This window comes from Equus asinus, chromosome 22 (genome assembly GCF_041296235.1).
Source record: "Equus asinus isolate D_3611 breed Donkey chromosome 22, EquAss-T2T_v2, whole genome shotgun sequence".
Taxonomy (NCBI): domain Eukaryota; kingdom Metazoa; phylum Chordata; class Mammalia; order Perissodactyla; family Equidae; genus Equus; species Equus asinus.
The window spans coordinates 46,348,036-46,369,227 of record NC_091811.1 but is presented as its reverse complement, the minus strand read 5'-3'; the positions used below and the strand labels follow the sequence as shown (position 1 = coordinate 46,369,227).

The following is a 21,192-nucleotide window of genomic DNA, read 5'->3' as shown; positions in this document are numbered from 1 at the left end:
AATCCAATTTTATTAATGGTTGGGAACGATTTGCTACTAAAATGATTTCTTAATATAGGCTCTGATTGCCTTGTTCAATAGTACCTTATTTTTGAATGTTGTTCTTTAGGTACCAGTGCTAATGTGATAACTATAAAAGATTTAGGAGAAGAGTCCAAACAGTTTATATTTTGTACTTGTTGTTTTTACCCTTTAATGAAATCTGAGAGTATGTTATTGCTTATGGTTATAGTACATATGTTTGCCATGTATTTGGAAAAAATCTATGTGCATGAATGCCACGATACTGAAATAAGAATATTTTGGAAAAACGATAGTTTTTCCTCTAAACATATAAAAATCTTGCCCTCTGAGAGTAAATTAGAACCAGTTGTATAATCATTTACTGCCTTTCAAAACAGCTTGGCAAATAGATCATTGCTCCAAGTAATTGAGAAACTCTTGCCCAAGCGAAAACTAGTTTTGTTGCTTTTAATAGTCGCCAAAAGAAAGTGTTTCGAATTTGATTGGCATTTCTCATGAATCAAATTGCAGAGCCCATCTGCAGACAGGCAGGTGGCTAAAAATATGGCGTGCTCTAAATATAATTCTGTGAACCACCTGTTTTGTTAGCCCTCCAATTCCTTACCAGGTTCCTTTCCAAGTTAAAAAAAAAAGAAAAGAAAACTTCCTTAGGAGCCTTAGGCAAATATTTAAAATTAAAATATTAAATTAAAAATATCTAATTTTTATTCTTTGAACAGAAAGTCCTATGCAGTAGAGTGGGTTATAGAAATATTGATGGAAATAAAATATTTTTAAGTCCTTCATTGACAAATACAGGGAAATCCCTTTGAGAACAAGTTATTTCCCATTTTTTTCTTTTTTTTATTGCAGTGACATTGGATTATAACATCATATAACTTTCAAGTGTATATTGTAATATATTGCAAATTCTGTTTAACTTACATCATGTTCACCACCCAATGACTAATTACAATCCATCATCATGGGTGTCTAATTACCCCTTCATTTTTTTTTCTTGAACTTAGTATTTTAAAACATAAAGGTCTTGTTGAAGAAACAGCCTTTGAGTTATAAAGGCAATATTCTTAGCAGGCTAGAGTGTTCTAGCTTGACTTAAAATGGGGTGCTGATGGACTCTAGATAGAACAATATTCACTGCTCACATGAGAATATGGGTTGGACTCGTGCAGTTTCACTGGAACAATATAAGAAGAACCTCATAGTCAAATTTTGATCCAAGGGATTATATAAAAATATTTCCAAGGTATAGATATTTTCAGTGTTCTTGGGAAAAGTGAGACGTTATTCAGAGGAGTTTTGTAGGTGCATTTAGCTGCCTCATATCTATTTGTGTCTTTTACCAAGATACTATCATATTTCCTCCCTACAGCATACTTTTTAAAGATAGTGATTTTCCATGGGTCCATCTACTTGGGTTTCAAAACTGGTGTTTCTGTAATTTATAAGTGTAGTTGCAATTATCTTTCTGGGAAGGCAGAGAAAGCTGTAATTTTGGCATATGTTGGAAAGAAGTGATTTGTAGTTATATTTGGAAGACGAGCACTGGTAGAATTAAATATACTAGAGTATAGGCCACTAGAAAAGTATCCAAGAAGTGCATGAATTCTTAATGTATATAGCTTTTTTTATTTCAGACTACAATTTTAGTATATATAATGGAATTTCATTAATTTTTAAGCCTTTAAAAAATGTCTAGTCCTAACATATTAGCACATTCTATAACCAAGAAGTGCCTAAACATTTTACCTTTCGGCACTGAAAGAAAATATAATTATGTAAATATCTCAGACAAATCCCCAAACTACCATAACTTAAGAATGTTAGCAGAAAAAGGAGACACTGATCCCGGGTATGGACCTAGCAATGCTGGTCAATGCTCTGGAGGCATCCCACATAAAATAGAGGAAGATTGGCACAGACGTTAGCTCAGTGTCAAACTTTCTCATACGCGCACACACACACAAAGGATTACTGAAGGGTATTTAGGGAAAAAACCCAGGTACTCTATCATGTTTGTTACAAAAATGTTAGTTTCTACAGGTATGTATTGAGTGCTATGTTTCAGGCAATGGTTTAGATTTGGAACTGTAAAAATAGAAAAGACTTTGCTACCTTTAAGGAGACATTGATGTAGTAATAATTATGGGTGTAAAGAGAACTTTATGACTATATAACCATTTAAATGGCTTTAAGTGCTTACTCAGTTAAAATGGTGATTTAAAATATCTTTATGATGAAATTTAGAGCAATGATTTCAAAGTTAGCTCTAAACTTTAAGATATAATTACGAAGCAGAAATGAAGCCTCTTCACTAAAACTGTGCTTATCATGGTGTCCGTAATTCATTTCTGAATTGGTTCTTCACAGAAATATACTTTTCTAAGTGGAAAATTGCACAGCCTTAAATGTAGATAAGTGTACATTTTGATATCCTGAAATGTGATGAGTGCTTTTCGATGTCCAGCATAATGAGTCCCACTGGCCCCTGTCTGGCCAGCTCTGCCTTCTGCTGCATATCCCCTTGTTGGCACAGCTTCAGCCTCACTGTTCTATCACTTGAACCTGCCAAGCTTTTCCCCGTCACTGGGCCTTTCAGTCACTGCTCCTTCTGTTTGGAATGTTCTCCCGGAGTTTTCCATGGCTCCCTCCTCATTATTCCAGTCTCAGCCTGGAGTGCCTCCCCACCCCACCTTCTGTGATTCTGTCTCCTTGCCTTATTTTCTTCATTGCACTTCTTACCTCCTGGCATGTGATATTTTTATTTATTGTCTATCTGTTCCCATGTAAGTATAAATTCTTTGAAGCAGGGATTCTGTCATGTTCACCTCTGTATGTAGTCCTTAGAACTGTGCCTGGCACATAATATAGGTACTCAATAAATATTCGTCAACTGTTCTGTAGAGTTTATCAAAATTGGAACATGATAACTAGTACAGTGTAATGGGTTAAGGGACGAATTGTGAGCCAGGCTGTTCGGGTTCACATCTTGGTCTTGCCACTTACTAGATGTGAGACGTGAACAAGTTAAACGTCTCTGTTCCTCATTTGTCTCACCTGTGAAGTGGAGCTAATAATAGAACTCACCCCGAAGAGTTATTGGTAGGTTGAAATACATTATAAATATACGTGAAAGGTGCCTGGTGCATACATTGGAGTTAGCTATTAATATTATTGTAAATGCCTACCCTCAATGATTTAGCCTTACCAGACTAGAGAAAGGGGTCTGCCTACAAAAGCTGACCATTTGAGCGCTTGTTTCCACTGGTCACTGCAAACAGGTGCAGGCTCTTATTTCGTACCTCGATGGCTAAAACAACCCGCCTGTTGGTCTCCTCTCAGCTGCGCAATGATAGTATTTCATCTTCCAAAGCTATTGCCTTGACTCTCCCCCCTCCTTCCACTTATCTTCAGACCCTTTAATAATTCACCAGCGGAACCCTCCTCAGAATGTTTTAAAGTGCCTAAGATAAAAAACAAAATAAACCAATTATACTGAAATATAGTTATCAAGATATTAAAAATAGTTACATAAATTTTTACTTACCCACGTCAAATAAGATCAAATGGCAGATCTAATAACCATCTTAATATTGTTGAGCATAAACAGTATTTTGAGATCTCAGACATCTTCATGTGATGAAAATATCTGTGCTTTCCATTGGCAACGTCACTGGGATTTGTTGCCAACATTCACAGCTGAAGAAAATGCCAGATTTCAATTAGAGGTTAATGATAAGGATGTAATGTTTTCCTCACTCAAGTTTATGGACTTTCCTAATTAAAATATCCCTGCATGCAACAGTCTCCATATTCTAGCTCCAGCTTGTGTGTCCAAATTGATGTCCTACCTCTACTCAACATGAGCTGAGTTTACAAAAAGTAGGAAATAGCTTTCATGGGTCAACAAATATTTGCTGTGTATCATGCCTTCTATGCGTCAGGTACTGAATCAGGCAATGGAAGTTCAGGACTAGGTCTCTGTCTGTATGAGGCCTCCTGTCTAATGAGGGAGGATGATTATAAATAGTGAACAAATATATAAATGCAGCATGTAATCAAAGCTCTGAAGAAATCAAACAGTACCATGAAGTAATATTTTCAGAAGTAGGGCTAGGGATGTGGTTACCCAGATAGCTGGTCAAGGAAAACCTTTCTGGGTAGTCGCTATTTAAGCTGAGAGTTGAAGGTGAGATGGAGCCAGGCAGGCAGAGAGGGATGAGGCAGGGGGATGAGGTGAAGGGTGGGAATTGGGGGAATATTTTAGGCAGTGGCACAGCCTATCTGTGAAGCGCCTGAGGTAAGAAGGATGCTATCCCTAGTCCATCCTGAATCCGCCTGCCTTCTGCCCCCTCCACCTGTACCGTTTCTAGTAAGTCCAACCAGGCAAAAGAAATACTTCGCTTTTGTTTTTCTTCCTTTATTACACAAATGGTAGTGAACTATACATCCTGTTCTATATTTTGGTTTAATACTTGCATTGGAGATCTTTCCACATCACTACATGGAATGTTGATTCTCTTTTTGTCTATAAGCATAGATGTTCCATTGTACAGCTGCACTATACTTTATGTAAATAGACCCTATCACCGGACTTTCGAATTGGTTCCAATATTTTGCTATTAAAAACAATACTATAGTCAATAACTCTGTAAATGTTATTTCCTTTGGAATTTATCCTGTGGAATGAATCCACATTACTTTTTCTAGATGGATTGAATATGGTATGTGAGAGAGAGAGCCGTCGATGATTTCTCTCTCTAGGGTCTTTGGCCTGAGAAATCTGGATAATACTGTTGCCGTTTACTGAGGTAGAGAGCATTGCAGAAACAGCAGGTTTGGACTGGAAATCCAGAGTTTGGCTTGGGATATATTAAGGTTGCAAGTGCCACTAGTTATCTAAGCGGAAATACAAATAGGTTGGCTATTGGATTCTGGAATCAGAAGACAGGTCTTCGTGAAAACTCTGCAATGGCTCCCCAATTGCTTACAAATAATTTCTGAATTGCTAGTATCACCTTCAAGATCTCTCTTTTCTAAAAAGACCCCAGTCTATCTTTTAAGTCTTGTCTCTCACTACTACCTTACACAGACCAAACCAAACAGATCTTTTACTTCTACAATGTGCTAGACTTTTTGCCATTTTGGTGCTATTGTGCCGTTCTTTATACCTGGAGTGCCTACCATCTTGACTGCCTATTGGAATCCTGTCCAGTGTTCGTGACTTTATACATAAGAATGGAGAGAGAAAAGTAAGCCATGGAAGGGATACTATGTTCATTTGATGACATTCAGTGAACAGACTTCTGGCTTTCTCTTCTTAGTGATGAAAAAAAAAGGTAATTTTTATTTTCTTTATTTTCAGATGGGAACATTTAAAACACATGATAGTGAATATTTCTTAGAACCTATAATGAAGGCAGATGGGAGTGAAAATGAAGATGATCATAACAAGCCACATCTTATATACAGACAGGAATTAAAGAGGAACTATTTTCTACAATCGCACAAGCCTTGTGAAGTTTCAGGTAAATTATGAAGTAAAACTATTTGGGTTAAATTATGATACTATTTAAATGTTTTTATAGGTTAGAATTTATCTATTTTCCTTAACTAATGAAGTATATGATATTTTACGTTGTCTTAACTTGTAAGGAGCCATTAGAAACTATCTAATGTCTGTAGGCAATTTCATTGTAGTAGACTAAATTTAAATACAAAAAGTATTCAGTATATGGGACTTGTAGCAAATAACCACAGAAGGTTTTTACTTCAATCTCTTAGTCACACTAGCATGATTTAATTTTTCTCAACAGAATTTTAGATAATTAAAAAAAACTGAACCTAAATAACAATAACACCCTCAGTTTTGTATGCTTTTACCCTTATAGAAAGGAAACATTGTATATAGTTGTGTGTGAGTTACCCATTTTGCTCAGCATGGTTTAAGTTCGTCTCTGTTTGTGCATGTAGCCGCAATTCATTCATTTTTATTGCTGTCCAGTATTTCGTTGTCTGAGTATATCTCATAGATCCGTTTTCCTGTTGATGAACTTTTAGGTGGTTTGCAGTTTTTCGCTATTATAAACAATGCTGGTGTGAATCTTCTTGTCCCCATCACCTGTGTTTGAGAGTTTCTCCAGAGAATACGCATAGATACTAGATAATTCCACATTGTTTTGTGAAGTGGTTTTTATCAATTTATACTTCCAGCAGTATATGAGAGAGAGATGTTTTATCATTTTTTCCTGGAAAATTCAGACTACTGGAGATTTGTAGTAGATTAGAATCTAAGAATCATAGATTTCTTTAAGATATAAATTTGTTGTTAGGAAAATACTTGTACATTACATGGAAGTTGTATTAAGAGTTGTGTCCATATATATACATGAATTTTCACCATATCACTTATGTCATTCTATGAAGAATGGAGAAAGGCAACTGCAGTTATCATCAAAGTACAAAATCTGGACAAAAGAGCGGGATTAGAAAGGATTTATTTGAGATTGTAGGTGTCCATAAACTATAGTTCTAAACACTGTGGTGCCATCTGTTTTGGGATATAATGATATGTAGGCCTTTGAAAGTTTTCCCTGGGAATGCACTTCTTAACCTTTGCTATTATAAGGGTGCCATTTTGGAGTGGTTCTCACTGTGTCTAAGGCCGTGTTTTAAATCTATTGACATAATAGATGTCTTTCTTATGCTTTTAATATGAGCATAAGGGTTTCATTTTTGTGGCTTCAAAGAAAACACAAATGGGTACAGCCTTACAATGGGACTCTACAGAAGGCAGCTTATGCTTGTTCTGATCTACCATTCAGGAGCAGCTTGTTTAATGAATTGTTTAGCTTCTTAAGAAGAAAACCACCAAGTAGACACTCTGAATGCATAAATGTTTCACATAATGATATGCAGGGTTTTGCATTCACAATCAGTGTTCATTATCAGAAACAGAATGGTTCAAGAAAAGCTAGGCCCTTTTGTCTAACAAATTTTTCTACTAAAGATTTGTTATAAAAACTGCAAATAACAAGCAAATAGAAAGCTATGGGATTTAGTTTTGTTTTAGTCATAGTATATTTTCCCACAACATTTATCTACAAAATGTTAAAGGTAGTATTCTTTTCAGTTCTTAAATTGCCTCCATTTTTAGGTACAATTAACATACATTTTTAATCACTAAAAAAGGCAATCAGTTAATGGTCTAAATAATTAGCTGCTAATCATTTTGTTAGTAAAAATGGAGAGTTGTGAATGTAATTAGTAAAATGTTATCAAAGGCTTTTTTCTTCCCTAATTCACACATTGTTGTCCAGAAAAACTTGCAAGATCTTATATTTTATTAAAGATGAACCTTCATTCAGGAGCATTCCTCAAATAGGTAGGCCTGAAGATTTAGCACATGAACCAAGAGGATTAAGTGGAAAAGGAAAAGTCATTTCTTTTTTTTTTTCATATTTCTATTGATGGTTTTAATTCATTATGACCCTAATATGTTACAATTCATAGTGGCTTCAGCCTTGCTGAATTAGATTAAATTATTTTCAACATCAGATTTCACAGTGTGCCTTGAGGCCGTACAAATTATGTTTGATTGCCAAACCTAGCTGTTGTGGATGCTAGGCTCCAGGTAGACATAAGACATATTCCAAGTAAAATCTAGTGGAAATGGCACAACAAACACATAAAAAAAACTCAGGAAATGAACAAACAACCCCCCCACACTACCACCACACACGCTGACAAAATTAAAACCCAAACGAGGAGGGAAGCCCTGAAAAGATTGACAGGAATGAAAAAAATCTCTGGATTCTGTTAAGTGTAGTTCTGCTATTGCTTACCCTCCATGAGCGAATCAGAACTGGCCCATGTCCCTCAGGAGATGTGATGAGCTTTGCTACCTTTCTTCTGTTGTCACTCTGCCCCCCGCATCTCAGTGTCGTGGGGCAGGACCGGAGAACACTTGTAGAACAGTAAAACAGAGGTCGTGATGTGAGTGAAAATGAAACATCTTAGAACAGGTTTGAGATGATGTTGGCTAGCTTTAAAATTTCTATGTTTTTCCTAATTTTTTTCTAAATTTATTTATTTTTACAGTCTTTGAATCCCTAATATATGTAAAGGATTGTGCTGGGTAAGATTTGAGCCTTTTCATTCAGGTTCTCAAAGTCCAGTGGGTATAAAAGAACATGAAAACAGAAAAATTATAAGGCTGAGCCAAGGCTGCCCTAACTGTGTTAGGAGCAATATGGTGTGCAGCTCGAAGCTGAGCAGGAAACTGCCTTGGGTTTTACTACGCAAGTGATATTTAAACCATTTAATCTCCATTGCGAAGGATTTGTAGGCATTGTCCACGCAAAAATAAAAAAGGAGGGGGAGGGAGGGCTTGAATGAAAAATGTACCCAGGATTTGTTTTCATCAAGTATGGTAAGAAGACAGACATGGAGATAACTCCCTTTGAAAGAAGAATTTGTTATAGTTGGTCTCTGAATCCATGATTCTGCATTTGTGGATTCAACCTTCTGCAGATCGTGTACTTGGGACTTGATTCTGGTATCTGTGAGGGGTCCTGGAAGCAATCCCCTGCAGATACTGAGGGATGACTGTGCTTCCAGCTCCCAAGAGAACAGACCCACTCTACAACGCAAGGCCACATGGGGAAGCATCTGGGTTGGTCAGGAGGCGGAAGGAGAGAGGGGAAAGCACGGGCAAAAGGCTTTATTACTACAGTGGTGGAAAGTTGTTAGGTGGGGATGCCCCTTGGGCAGAAAGCAAAACACAGGTATTGGGGGTTGTGGTTGGAGGTTTGTTACATGATTTTAATGTGCCTGTGAAAGCTGGACTATGGGGGGAGGTGTTAACAACATTAGCTATTAGTTTGGTCCTGTGATTAGTGAATGCCAAATCATCAGTTACAAAATCTGTAAAAGTTGGTTAGAACAAGAGGGAATAGTGTTTGTATCTTCCAAGTCGTGATGTGCATGGAGGAAAATGGGAAGTAGAGGAAGAAGAGGCGGTGAAGGCACACGGAGGCAGAGCTGAAAGGACTGGGGTTTTGAGGGCTATCCCATAGGCGTTGGGGAACACAGAAGTTTGAAAGCGAAGACTTCATATGATCTTTTAAAATTGTATCACTCAGCTGGCAGCTTTATTTTTTCAAGACAGTTTTGGATTTGAATGAGAAGAGCCTGAAGGCAGGGAGACTGAATCAAAAAAAGCCACTGTCTTGTCAATAGGGATTTCAGTGTCAAACAAGTAAAGTGCACGTGCAGTAAATTTGAAGATAATTTCCTTAAAGCTTTTGCCTCAACTTTGAGATGTAAGGATTTTTGTGCGTGTGTGAGCAGTCCTTTTAGATAATATTTCTGTTAATGCATGAGAACCGTGTTTTTAATAAAATTATGTTTATATATAGATTATTTCCCTTTCCTTTAAAGGTGATTTAATCAGCATCTGTTTGGGGAAATTGACCATCCTTAGCAGAGGCTGCAGTTCACTTAGTAAGCAGGGGGCCAGGGAACAGAGTTCTCCTTCTGGCTCTGCTACTAACTAACTTTGAGGCCTTAATCTGTCTGGGTCTTAACCTAGAGTAGGTAGTGAATGATTAATGATTTAATGTTTCCTATTTAAATGTCAAGCTTAGGAGTTTCTCATTTAGATACTTCACAGCCACAGGAACCAGGCAGTTACCAGAAATGAGTAAAGAGAGGTGTCATTGGGACATCGAGGTGTCCATAGGGCAATGGAATATATATACTTCTTGCAAAAGGTGCATCAGAAATGTGGGAGCAGTATTACCAAATCTTTTCTATTTTATCGAGAAGTTGGAATCTAAGATATTTTTTAAGTGGAAAACAAAAGTTAGAAAAATGAGAGCTGAATTTGTCTTGTTAACCACCCATTTGCAATCTCTCACTTAGTGATTTCTAAGGTCCCTGATACTTATAACATTTTATAAATTTGTGGGCAGAGAAGGAGGTGCTGTTAATCTAGGGACAGAATTGTAAATATAGGCATGACCATGGCCACTATTTTGAACTAGTAACTTGTTAGTGGTGTTTAAGAGTCAGCTCGAGCTTCTAAATATATATAGAAATGACTAGCGAGGCCTCACTCTTCTGCCCACATTTTATTAAAACTACACTCAAAGATTAAAACTACACTCAAAGGTCATTTATGACCTTCACTTGCTAAAAGCATAGTCTCTCTCTTACTGTTACTTCATTTTGAGGAACATTTCTCACTATTGAACTCCTCCTAATTGAGTTTTCCTCTTCCTTTCTCTTCTCTCACATACTTTACTGCTTTTCTTTCTTATCATTCTTCCATTTCTCTTCCTGGTTGTCATTGTTCCTTCCCCGTGTTCTAAGTTAAGCAATTTTTAAAATTGCTCTTTTTGGCCATCATTTTTATATAGTCTCCATGATTTATCTTTTCTATTTCCCTTAGTTTTAACTACTAATTTAAATGATACATAATCTAAAAAAATGTTTTAACTTCAGCTTGTTGTAAGATTAAATCTCAGGTCTATAACTGTCTCCTCATGTTTTCTTGGATGTCCCAGTGGCATGTTAGATTCAGTACATCTGAACTTGAAGCCATTGTCTCTCCTACACCTCCCTGTTTGTCCACACCTCCCAAAGGAAGCCTTTTTTCTTAGTGTCCAAATTTTTGCCTAAATCAAGCCCATGCTGTAATGGAAACTTAACAAGTGTTTTTAAAAAGTCCTACTTTATTAACTAGAGAAGACATATATTTGAATAACAAATTATTTACCTCAACCATTCAGGTTTCCCCTCTTGCTTTGTTAATTAGTATTTTAAAGTGCATAAAAGTAGTTTATTAAAAGCTATTTTTCAGTCTTATCGTATTAGTAATGTTCTTAAGTTAAATTTTGTCCCAAACCAAAGAAAAAATCCTAGATTGTGAAATTTGACATCTTAAGGTTTTGAGGTTGTGAATCCTATGGAATAGAACTACCGCATATATCATGAACAGCTTTCTACTTTTCAAAGCACTCTTCATAGTCATGTCTCATTGAGCCTTAGAGTAATTCTGAGATATAATCATCTTCAGCTTACAGATGTTTTCTGTAAGGGGAGTAAACCTAGTGGTGTTGTGACAGTTGTTTGTTTCATACATACAGGGTTATCATATGAGCTGATCTATTTTGCCAGTTGTGTGTTCTTTTGGCCATAATAGTTAAATGTACATGTATTTAATAATGCATTCCAAAGAGGAGACTCAATCTGCGATATATGATGCTTACTTTGTGTTGTCATTACGTCTGTGGCTATGTCCCAGAACTTTGAAGCCTGGTTTTGTGAAGTTTTATTATCTAGTTTTATTTCTAATGAGATTGATGATTCCCATACTGGGTGAATTATGTGAAATGGGCAAATGAGGAAGGAAACCAGTATGCTAGGAATCAATCAGAGGTACGTTTTGAAAATCTGTAAGATGGGAGTTAACTTTAATCCACTGCATCTGAGGTACAGTAACAACAGTCCTTTTGAGGAAGGATTACTTGTCTACTCTGAAGAATTTAAGTTTTTAAAAATCTTCCTTTCTTATACTAGGATTATGTATTTCATACTGTCTCATTAAACTAGAGAACATTTTGTGGGTAGAAATGATTCATTCCTTTCTAGTTTTGAAGGCAAAGTGTTTTTTCTTGATGTTTTCTCTGTGCCAGCTTGGAAATGAATAGGAGAGAATTATGAATCTTGAGGTATAAGAAGCTATCAAAGTTATAAACCCTAATTGAAGAGTAAGCTATACTGGTGTCTTAAGTATAATGGTGTCAAACCACTTTCCATATTTGTTATGATAATTGCCTTTTACTGTCTACTAATTAAAGCTTCTCATTTGTTAGGAATTTTAATGTTGTTTTCTGGCCCATGTCAACTTGTTCTTGTTCATGTGTTCATCAGTTCTGTTGAGGAGGGACTGAGGCTGTTAACCCTTCTTTGAAATATACTGTGCATCTGTTTGTCGGTTCTACCTCCATTAAGAATTTTTCTGTCTTTGCTTTAGATTGGTCCACTTCCTGTTTTGAAATTCCTATGTAGAGTGTTTAGTCAATTTGCAACTTGGTGAAGTTCCTGTGAGTTTTTACTGGACAGCAATGTAAGCCTCCAGTGCTAGAACTGAATAAATCTCCATTTACTCTTTCTTATAACAATGTTTAGTCTTCAATGATCTGTCTTCCACCTTGTATTTCCTTTGGCTTGTGTCATACTCTTAGTCACTTATCCTTTAAGAAATTTCTCTTTAATCTTTTCCTTCCACAGTGAGATATGTCTCCTCAAATTAACCAAAAAATCTCTTTGCTCTAAGTGAGTTTATTTGAATACTTAAGGCACCCTTCACTTATAGAGATAAAAATGTGAGTGGAGTGATTTAGTTTTAAGCTCTTTTACTAATTGCACCTTATTACAGACTCTTGCTTTACTGAAAATTGCTATTCGATTGTTTTATCATTAGCATGTTATTCATTCTCCTGTGGTTAATGTACCTGCTCATAATTTCATAAGATAAAGACCGTGGGCTTCAGAATCTCTGATGATAGAATATCTCACAATTTAGGGGCTTTACTATTTATTGTGTGCGTAATTAATAGTATCTTGCAATGTTTTACAATTTGTTATATGCCTCTGCTATCCCACCTATTAGTTTTAAGTTTCTGTGTTTATGTTCCTTAAAGTAAAAGATTACATTTTATTTTATTTTTCACATGCTTCACAGCAATTACTACTATGTTATGGATATAATAATTGCTGTGTAAACAGTTGAAGAATTGTGGGTACCAAAATAACTTTTCTATTCACAGGTAAGTGTGTAAGGCAAGGTTCATTTAGAAGGTGACTTGGGACCTCATAGGAAGACCTAGCTCAGGTCTGGGAGTCAGAGAAGGGTTACTTGAGAAAATGACTCATTGTCTGAGACCCAAAAGATGAGTAGGAATTAGGTGGGAAAAGGGAGAGGGTGAGAAGTATTCCAGAAGGAAGGAACCACATGTGCAAACACCTGGAGATGAGACAGTGCTTGAACTACTTTAGGGAACTAGAAGTAGTTAATTAAGAAAAACTGTGGGATGCCAGGAAGATCGTGATGCTGGAGAGATAAGCAGGAGCAAGCTCATGAAGATCTCTGTAAGTTTTGATAATGGCTTTGGGCTTTAACTCAACTGCAATCCAGTGCATCTTTGGAAGACATTTCCTCCAGTAGTTCAAACTAAGGTCCTGGTGTATCGTCTGGTTATTTGGTTTGGCCTGACTTGGCCTGAACCAATTTCTGTTATTGGAGGCAGAGCTGTAATCAGCCAGACCCACCCTGCTCAGGTCAGTGCAACTGGAGCTATAGTCCAAGAGTGGACGAGGATAGGTACCCAAAGAGAAATTGAGACTGTTGTGAGAAATTAGATGAATGGATGCTGGGTTGGGTAAATGAGAACATGCACCAACAAAGGGTGAATGGTTGTGATACTGGTGTTGAAAAAATTGTGTTTGAGGTGTCTTTGAGCACTGCAAAGGAGATGCCAACAACTGATGAGAAGTACAGAATGGAGAGGATACTTTTGACCTTAATAGATAAACAGCTAAACTTAGTGTTGAGAGAGAGATATAATGGATAAAGGACTGAGATATTAATAACTCAAATACAGGCTATAGTAAAGAAAGAGACGGGAAAAGAAAGAGAACCAATATTCTTAGTGTAAAACTGTTCAGTGTTCTCAGTTAACTAGTTTTCCACTGCTGTGGTACTCAGAAATTTTGCATCTATTCCAGCAAATTGGGATTACTTAACGAGTCCCCCTTAGTTTTTTATTTGGGGGATGGGGAGAGTGCAAATAGAAAGGCCAAGGTAATATTCCAGTTGTGACTTCCAAAGTCTGATTGTACAACAAGAAAATGGAAAAAAATTCTGAATTATCTTTTTAGTATTTCCACTACTAGCTCTGGAGGCCTCAGTTCGTAGCATTCAGCTGGAAGGAGAAAACTTATGGTGTAGGGTCAATAAATAAAAGGCCTACCCTGTCTGTTTCCCTCCTCGCAGTGGGCCAGGAGAAGAAAGGAGAAGGAAAGCAAGAAGAGTGCAGTGGTAAGAGACGTGTACAGGTTTTCCTTGTTCCACATTCTCGGGGGTAGGGGGGAAAGGTGGTGGGGGCATTGAATAAGTGAAGAAAAAAGCTAACTGCTAAGAGGAGATCGTTCTTGTTCCACATTAATAACTCTGGAGGGTGAGGCCTCAATCTTGCCCCAACATGGATTTATTTATTCATTTATCAAATATTGAGTACCTCCTTCACTGAAGCTGCAAAGGTGCTGGGGCCTGCTTAACATGTCTTGTGACCAAGGTGTACAAGTGCAGTGAGGGAGGGAGAGAGGGCAGTAGGAGATGAAGTGAGTGGTAGTGCAAGGCTAGATCCTGTAGTTATGGGTGGAGCCAGGTTGTGGGGCCTGAAAATTAAACAAATTTGTGTGTGTGGGGGTGCTTTAATAAAAATAATAGAAAAATTGCTAATGCAAAATTTCTAGAATTCCTTTCAAAGCCTTAGAAGTGGACTTTGTATGTGAGAGAGCAAAAGTTTAAGCTGCTTTACGTTCACGGAGAGTCTGCTTCAACACAGGATATTGTAAGTCACAATAACGACTTTGGCTATAACTCTAACACTGGAAGCCACTGGAGGATTTTGAGCAGAGGAATGATGTGATCAGCCTTTATTTTAACGGGCTCAGTCAGACTGTTATGTAGAGAAAAGACTAGAAGCAAATCTTTCTCAGCAAGGGCAGAAGAAGGAGGGTTAGGAGGGTACTCCAATAATGAGGTTGAGAACTGAAGTCTTGAGTTAGGGTGGTAGTCGTGAAGTTAGTGAGAAGTGGCCGGATACTGTATACATTTTGATGGTCAAGCTGATGGGTGGGTTGATGAAGCGTTGAGAGTAAGAGTTGTCACAGCTTATTCCAAGTTTTTTTTGCCTGAACAAATGGAACAATAGAGTTGTCATTTACTGAGATGGAGAAGGCTGTGGGAACCACAGGTTTAGGAGAGAATATCAGGAGTTAGGTTTTAGACATTGTGAGTCTGAGGTGCCAATTAGACATCCAAGGGGAGAAAAGTCAAGTAGGCAATAGAATATATGAGTTGTAAGGTCAGGGGCGGGATCTGGGCTTGAGATAACTATAAATGATATTTAAAGACATAAGGCTGTGTGAAATTGTGTAGAGAATGGATTAGATACAGAAGAGAAAAAGTCCAAGGACTGAACTATAGGGTATGCCAATGTTTAGCAGTTGGGGAGATGAGGAGAAAACTAGGAAGATTGAAAAGTAGAGTCCAGGGAGATGGTAAGAGAAGTGAGGAATATGTGCCCCAAAGCCAAGTGAGGAGAGATTTTCAGAAACGTAGGACTGATTAATTGGGTAAATGGTGTTGAGAATTCAAAGAACGTGAAGATTTGGAACTGGTGATTGAATTTTGCAAAGTAGGGATGATTGGTGACCTTAAATGTTGTGCTAATTGGAATGAGTTCAAGAATATTTGCATGAATAAGACCTATAAAACTAAGATATTACAAAGCAGACTTAGATGAACTATCTTTAGCCTTCCCTGTTGGGGGCTAGTCCTGTTGTGAATACCGTCATTAAAAAAGGTGATATGCTAGACTTTGTGATATAGCATTAAATAAAATGAAATGAAATACCTCTTTGAAAATAAGGGCTCAATCTACAAATTTTAAACTTTGATTTATTCCTTTGGTCAAAATCCAAAAATAGTGGACTTAATGAAACTATCAAAAGCAATAGTAAATAAAACTTTGTTTTGTTGTAAAAGTTAATTGATATATTTCATTGGAATTTTAAAAATTTAGCATATATAACGTTTATTCAGAAAAGTGTTCCTACAGTATGTGGATCTGTTTTGGACATTGTCTTTTCTTCCACTGGTCTATTTTCATCTTTGTGCCAATTCTATACTGTCATAAAAATATTACAGCTCGATTATGTCTTGAAATGTGTTAGAAGAAACCTTTGATTTTATTCTTCAAGATTGTCTTGGTTATCCTTGACCCTTAGCATTTACATACAAATTTTAAAATCAGCTTGGTAGTTTCCACAAAAGGAAAAAAAGGGTTTTGATTGGATTTTATTGGCTCAGTAGATAATTTGGTGAGGTGACATCTTTATAGTGTGTCTTCTAATCCATCAAAATGGGGTATCCTCCATTTATTCTTACTCAATTTCCCATATAATATTTTATAGACTTATTTGTAGAGGTCTTGCACATTTTTTGTTAGTTTTCTTCCTGGGTATGTGTTTTTTTATTGTAAGTGGTATAATTTTTGAAATTTCATTTTCCAATTATTCTATATAAAAATGCAGCCTTTCTTTTTAATATTGACCTTATATTCAGCAACCTTAATCAAATATTTTAATAGTTTATCTGTTGATATTTATGGATTTTATACATGAACAGTCATGTAGAGAGTTATTTCTTCCTTTCCAATCTTTGAACCTTTTATTTCTTTTTCTTTATTGCACTGGCTAGGATTTCTAGAACAATGTCGAATGGAAATGGCAATAATTGAAAATCCTTGCCTCATCACCAATTTTAGAAAGAAAGCTTTCAGCCTTTTTTAATATGTGCAATGCCTGTTGGTTTTCCTTAGTTATCTTTTTTCTGATTAAGGAAGTTCCTCTAAGTTCCTAGCTTTAGAATTCTAATTGTGAATGAATGTTGAATTTTATCAAAACTCCTTGCATATACCAAGGTGATCATGTATTTTTTCCCTTTGTTCAGTTCATTGATTCTCAAATAGCAAGTCCACCTTATGTTCTTAGAAGACTGGGTTTGGTAATGTTTTCTTTAGAATTTTTGCGTCTTTGTTCGTGAGTGAACTTGGTGTGTAAGTTTTCCCTATTGCATAGGGAAAGAGCAAGGAAGATGAGGGGCTGTTGAAGGAAACAATTACAATGATGGACCATGATATGTGAACTGTATAAGGATGCCATCATTTTTGTTTTATACATTTAATATTGTTTTAGATTTACTTACCATGTAAATGAGAGAAGTGAAAATTACTCAATAGATTGTGGGAGCAATAAATGTAAATTTTTCTATCTAAAACTTTAGATCACTAATCAGCCGTATAGCTCATTTTGCTTTTCCTTTGGCCTACCAAACAGAACTTAATTGCAAATGCTTAGTGACGTAATTTTTAATCTTTGGCTCTCTACTTCGTAGCCATGTGATGCTTTCCTCGTGAAGAGGGAACAAAGATTGTAATTATTTGCAATTAGAATCTGATTCAGTATTGCAGCATTGAAAAGCAGCCTTATTTAAAGACACCTAGAAATGAGAGTGGGCTGCCCTCACAATGAGTACCAATGCAGGGGAAAACTGCACAGGGATGGTCCATGTTCCTGTCTCGTCCCAGCCTGTGCTCCACTTTGTGAAGATCATTACTGCTGGAGTGAGAGTTGGGCCCACCGCCAGGTCAGGCGACAGATACACTGGTTCATGTGGCGAACATCCAGACCTCTGGACCTACCCCAAGAAGGCTACTTTCTTGGACTTTTCTTCCTTGGAAGAGAGCCAGAAAACAGAAGGGAAAATTACTCCCTCATTCTGACCTTTTAGTCTGCAGTCTGAAACGTCTTTGGCACATGCGCAAATGTACTCGGATGTTAGATTAACATCCTGGTGTTAAATAAGATTGACAGGAACATTCTTTTGAAAAGTGGCGATTTATTATATTCTGAGATGTAGTATAAAACAAAATAACAAAATACCTGCTTGAAAATCAGAGTTCAACCTACGAATGATTACAAAGTTTGATTTTCCCACTTTTGTCAAAAACTAACAATAGTGGCCTTAATAAAAGCTGAAAAAAGCGATATGAATAAAAACTGATTCCATAGTAAAGACATTAGGTGCTATTAAGATATCACATAGAATTTTAGTTTTTAACATTTTATATTCATTTAGTGATTGCCTTTAATTATACCTAAGTTTTTCAAGGTTAAATTTACTTTGGAAAATACCTTTTAATATTCCTTATTTAAAAATTTTTTTGAGTAAACGTTAAATTTTAGAGGAACATTTCTTATGAGAACTCTATTTGCAGTCAAAAGCTGTTTCAGGAATAACAGAGCCAGGAGGAGTAAATTATCATGGCCAGAGTAGCATTAGAGTAAAGAATGAGTTAAAGTATAAGCTTAGATTACATTTTAGATTTTTGTGAGTTATAACTTTATTTTCCAAAAATACTCAAGACAAATTACAGTAAACATACTAGGAAATCCTCATACTAATATTTCAACAATTACTTAGTAATACTGTGGAAAAATAGTATTACACCAATACTTGAACTGATAGAGCAAATAGTGTGGTTATACTGCTTGTAAATGTCCACCTTGAACGAACTTTGCATTTTGGGGAGGTACTTCAGAATGCTTAGTACTTAAAATTACCTCAAGGCATTCAAATAAATGGGGCAGAGTGTCAGATAATGTGGGAAATCTTCCAGCTGAGGAGCAGCTTGTGTAAAAGTTTGAAAAACAAAAAAAAACTATGTTAAATCATAGTAAGTGGATGTGGCTTAGAAAAAGGTTGGCATGAAGGCTCATCTCAAAATAGGAAGAGAAGATTGGTAAGGTACAGTTCTGTACTGTTGTCAATTTTAATAGTTCTGCTATATTCTAACTTCGGCCACACACGTGCAAACTAAACTCACTAGGTATGTGTTCAACATGAATTCTGAATAAATGACTTTTCTTTAAAGAATGAAATGTTACAGTTCATTTCACGTGTTCAGATGGTAGGGTTTAAATTTAACCGATAAGGTTTTCAAACATCTTTTCAAGAATTAATCTTTTCAAGAGTATGAGTTTTGAATATCACATTGATATATGTCTAATTGTCCATCTCAATTCTTCTGACATTTGTCTCAGTTGGTTAGTTTGTCGTAGTTTCACTTTGCTTAGGATTTCTAGTAAGGGATAGGACTTGAAGATGTGGAAAAGCACTTTGTAAGATGCAAAGGGCTACACAGTTTCTTTTTTATACTCTTCAAGTGTAGAGTTTGGGATGTGAAAAGCCAGAAAGTGACAGCCAGTGCATGTTCCTTTCACCTAAAATATCTTAAAAGATTTGAATATATGAATGCATGTGTGCCTGTTTTTAACTCCTGATTTATGCAAGAATCCTTGACAGCTTGTAGGGAAATCTGATACATCTTTAGAGCAAGCCCCATGGGTTGGCTTGAAAATGTTGAAAAAGAAAAGGTATTTACTCTGTAATACATGACCTGTGTGCTCTTTGTCCTTTCAGCACTCATAGCAAAAGGAACTAAAATTTCTTGCCAGATGTAGGATTAATGGGAGTAATTTGGGAGTTTCCAGTGCCCTCTTTTTTCTTTCAGGGCCACTAGAGTGAAAGGACAGTACCAAATCTGTCTCAAGTCTATGGACGGTAGAGCTAAATGCCTTTATATCCAAATCTTGGCTTAGCTCCGACTGTGTAATGCAAGAAGGACTAGACTCCACGTTTTCATGAATGTGACCAGCTAGTTCCTCTTTTAGTTTTGTAGGAGGCAGCATTTTCCATTATGACCCTAGTTACTAAATTCTTAACATTCTACATGTATTACCACATACGACCTTTAGAAGAGTCATGTGATGCAGAATTCAGATGTAATAACTGATATTGAGGAACTCTGAATTCATTTCTTTGTTATGCCACTTAGTCAGTTGGTGGCTTTTGAAATTTCATGTATGCTGTATCACATGTCTCTGTGTTTTAAAATGTGCACTGTAATAGTCACTAATTCAGGGATGCAATGAGGACTAATGATGTAATAATTCTTTTATGTTTCAGGTTTCAGCTGGCCACAGGCAAGTCTGTAATATTACTTCTGCACATTTATTACTAGTGGGTGGGGTTCTAATTAACTTGTGAACCTCTTTGAAATAAAGCACTGTAAAATATTTTATAAGCTATGTGCCATAATTCTGTAAGAGTGGTTGAGATTTCTAATAATATTGACAAATCATAGAGGACTGTAGATTTTCATAAGTTTTTATGTTATGGAATACTGCTGTTCTTAAAAATTAGTATGTTCCAGAATTATATTTTATTAGCTGTGTTACCGTGGGAAATTTATTTAACCTTCCTCTGCCTCACTTTCTTCATGTATAAAATAAGGATACTAATAGAACCTACCTTATAGAATTGTTAATAATAAGGGAGATAACTTATGTGAAGTGTACAGGACCTAATACCTAGTAAGCACTCGTTATTATGTTTATCATTGTTAATAGTAGTGTTAATAACAACTCAATAGCATGGCAACATAGGACATATGATGGATGCAGAAAAACAGTTTAATTCATGAGAAAATGTGTGAGATTTCACAATATATCATATTATCACTTTATTTCAAGGCACTCCCAGTTCTTTGAGCTGGGAGTCCTGTTAGGCATTTAACAAGTGGTTTGAAAAGCTTGTAGTTTAGAATAAGCTTCTACTTTTTATGCCCTCATTTTTAAAACAGATGGTATATTCTCTGGAGAAATATAGTATTTATTTCTTCACCTGGTCAAATACAGAGCATTAGTGTCAATTTTAACCTATGTATAGAGACCAGAGTGAATGTTGTACTTGATTCAGGAAAGTCAAAGGCAAGCTTTCAGTCTTTGAACGCTGCTGTTGTACAACACTGTCAGTGTTACCCATACCCCGAAGTTCTGGACTGATAACCCTCTTTTGTTTTGTTCCTCAACATATTCCTTTTTTCCATCTCCCTCCCAACTTTCTATCCTTCCTCTCTTCTTCCTAGTCCTTTTTCTTTTTTTCCATGAACATTTATTGAGCGCTTACAAAACGCACAACACATTGCCGAACTGTGTTCTCAGTCTTTAGCGAGTGTATAACTTGCTGTTGATAACTGTCTGGTGCAGAGGGGTTAAGGCTTTATCTTATGGGCAATGTGAATCCGTGGTCATTTCTTGAGTAAGGATGAGATATAAATGGGATGTTACTAAAAATGAATCGTTTGGACATAAATGAAGGATGAATGGGAAGTACAAGAGGTTGAAGATGGTGAGACCATTTGGGAGACACTTTGGGTCTAATTTTGCATTCATGATTCTAATAATGTT

The 21,192-nt window shown here is 36.4% G+C and overlaps 1 protein-coding gene across 1 annotated transcript in view; it reads left to right on the top strand.

Moving 5' to 3' along the window:
• Positions 1-21,192, top strand: part of ADAMTS20 (ADAM metallopeptidase with thrombospondin type 1 motif 20) — a 163,145-nt gene that overhangs the window by 10,861 nt on the left and 131,092 nt on the right. The window contains exon 3 of the mRNA XM_044756219.2: positions 5,390-5,552. Coding sequence (XP_044612154.2) covers positions 5,390-5,552 — 163 coding nt within the window. The remainder of the gene's footprint in view (positions 1-5,389; positions 5,553-21,192) is intronic.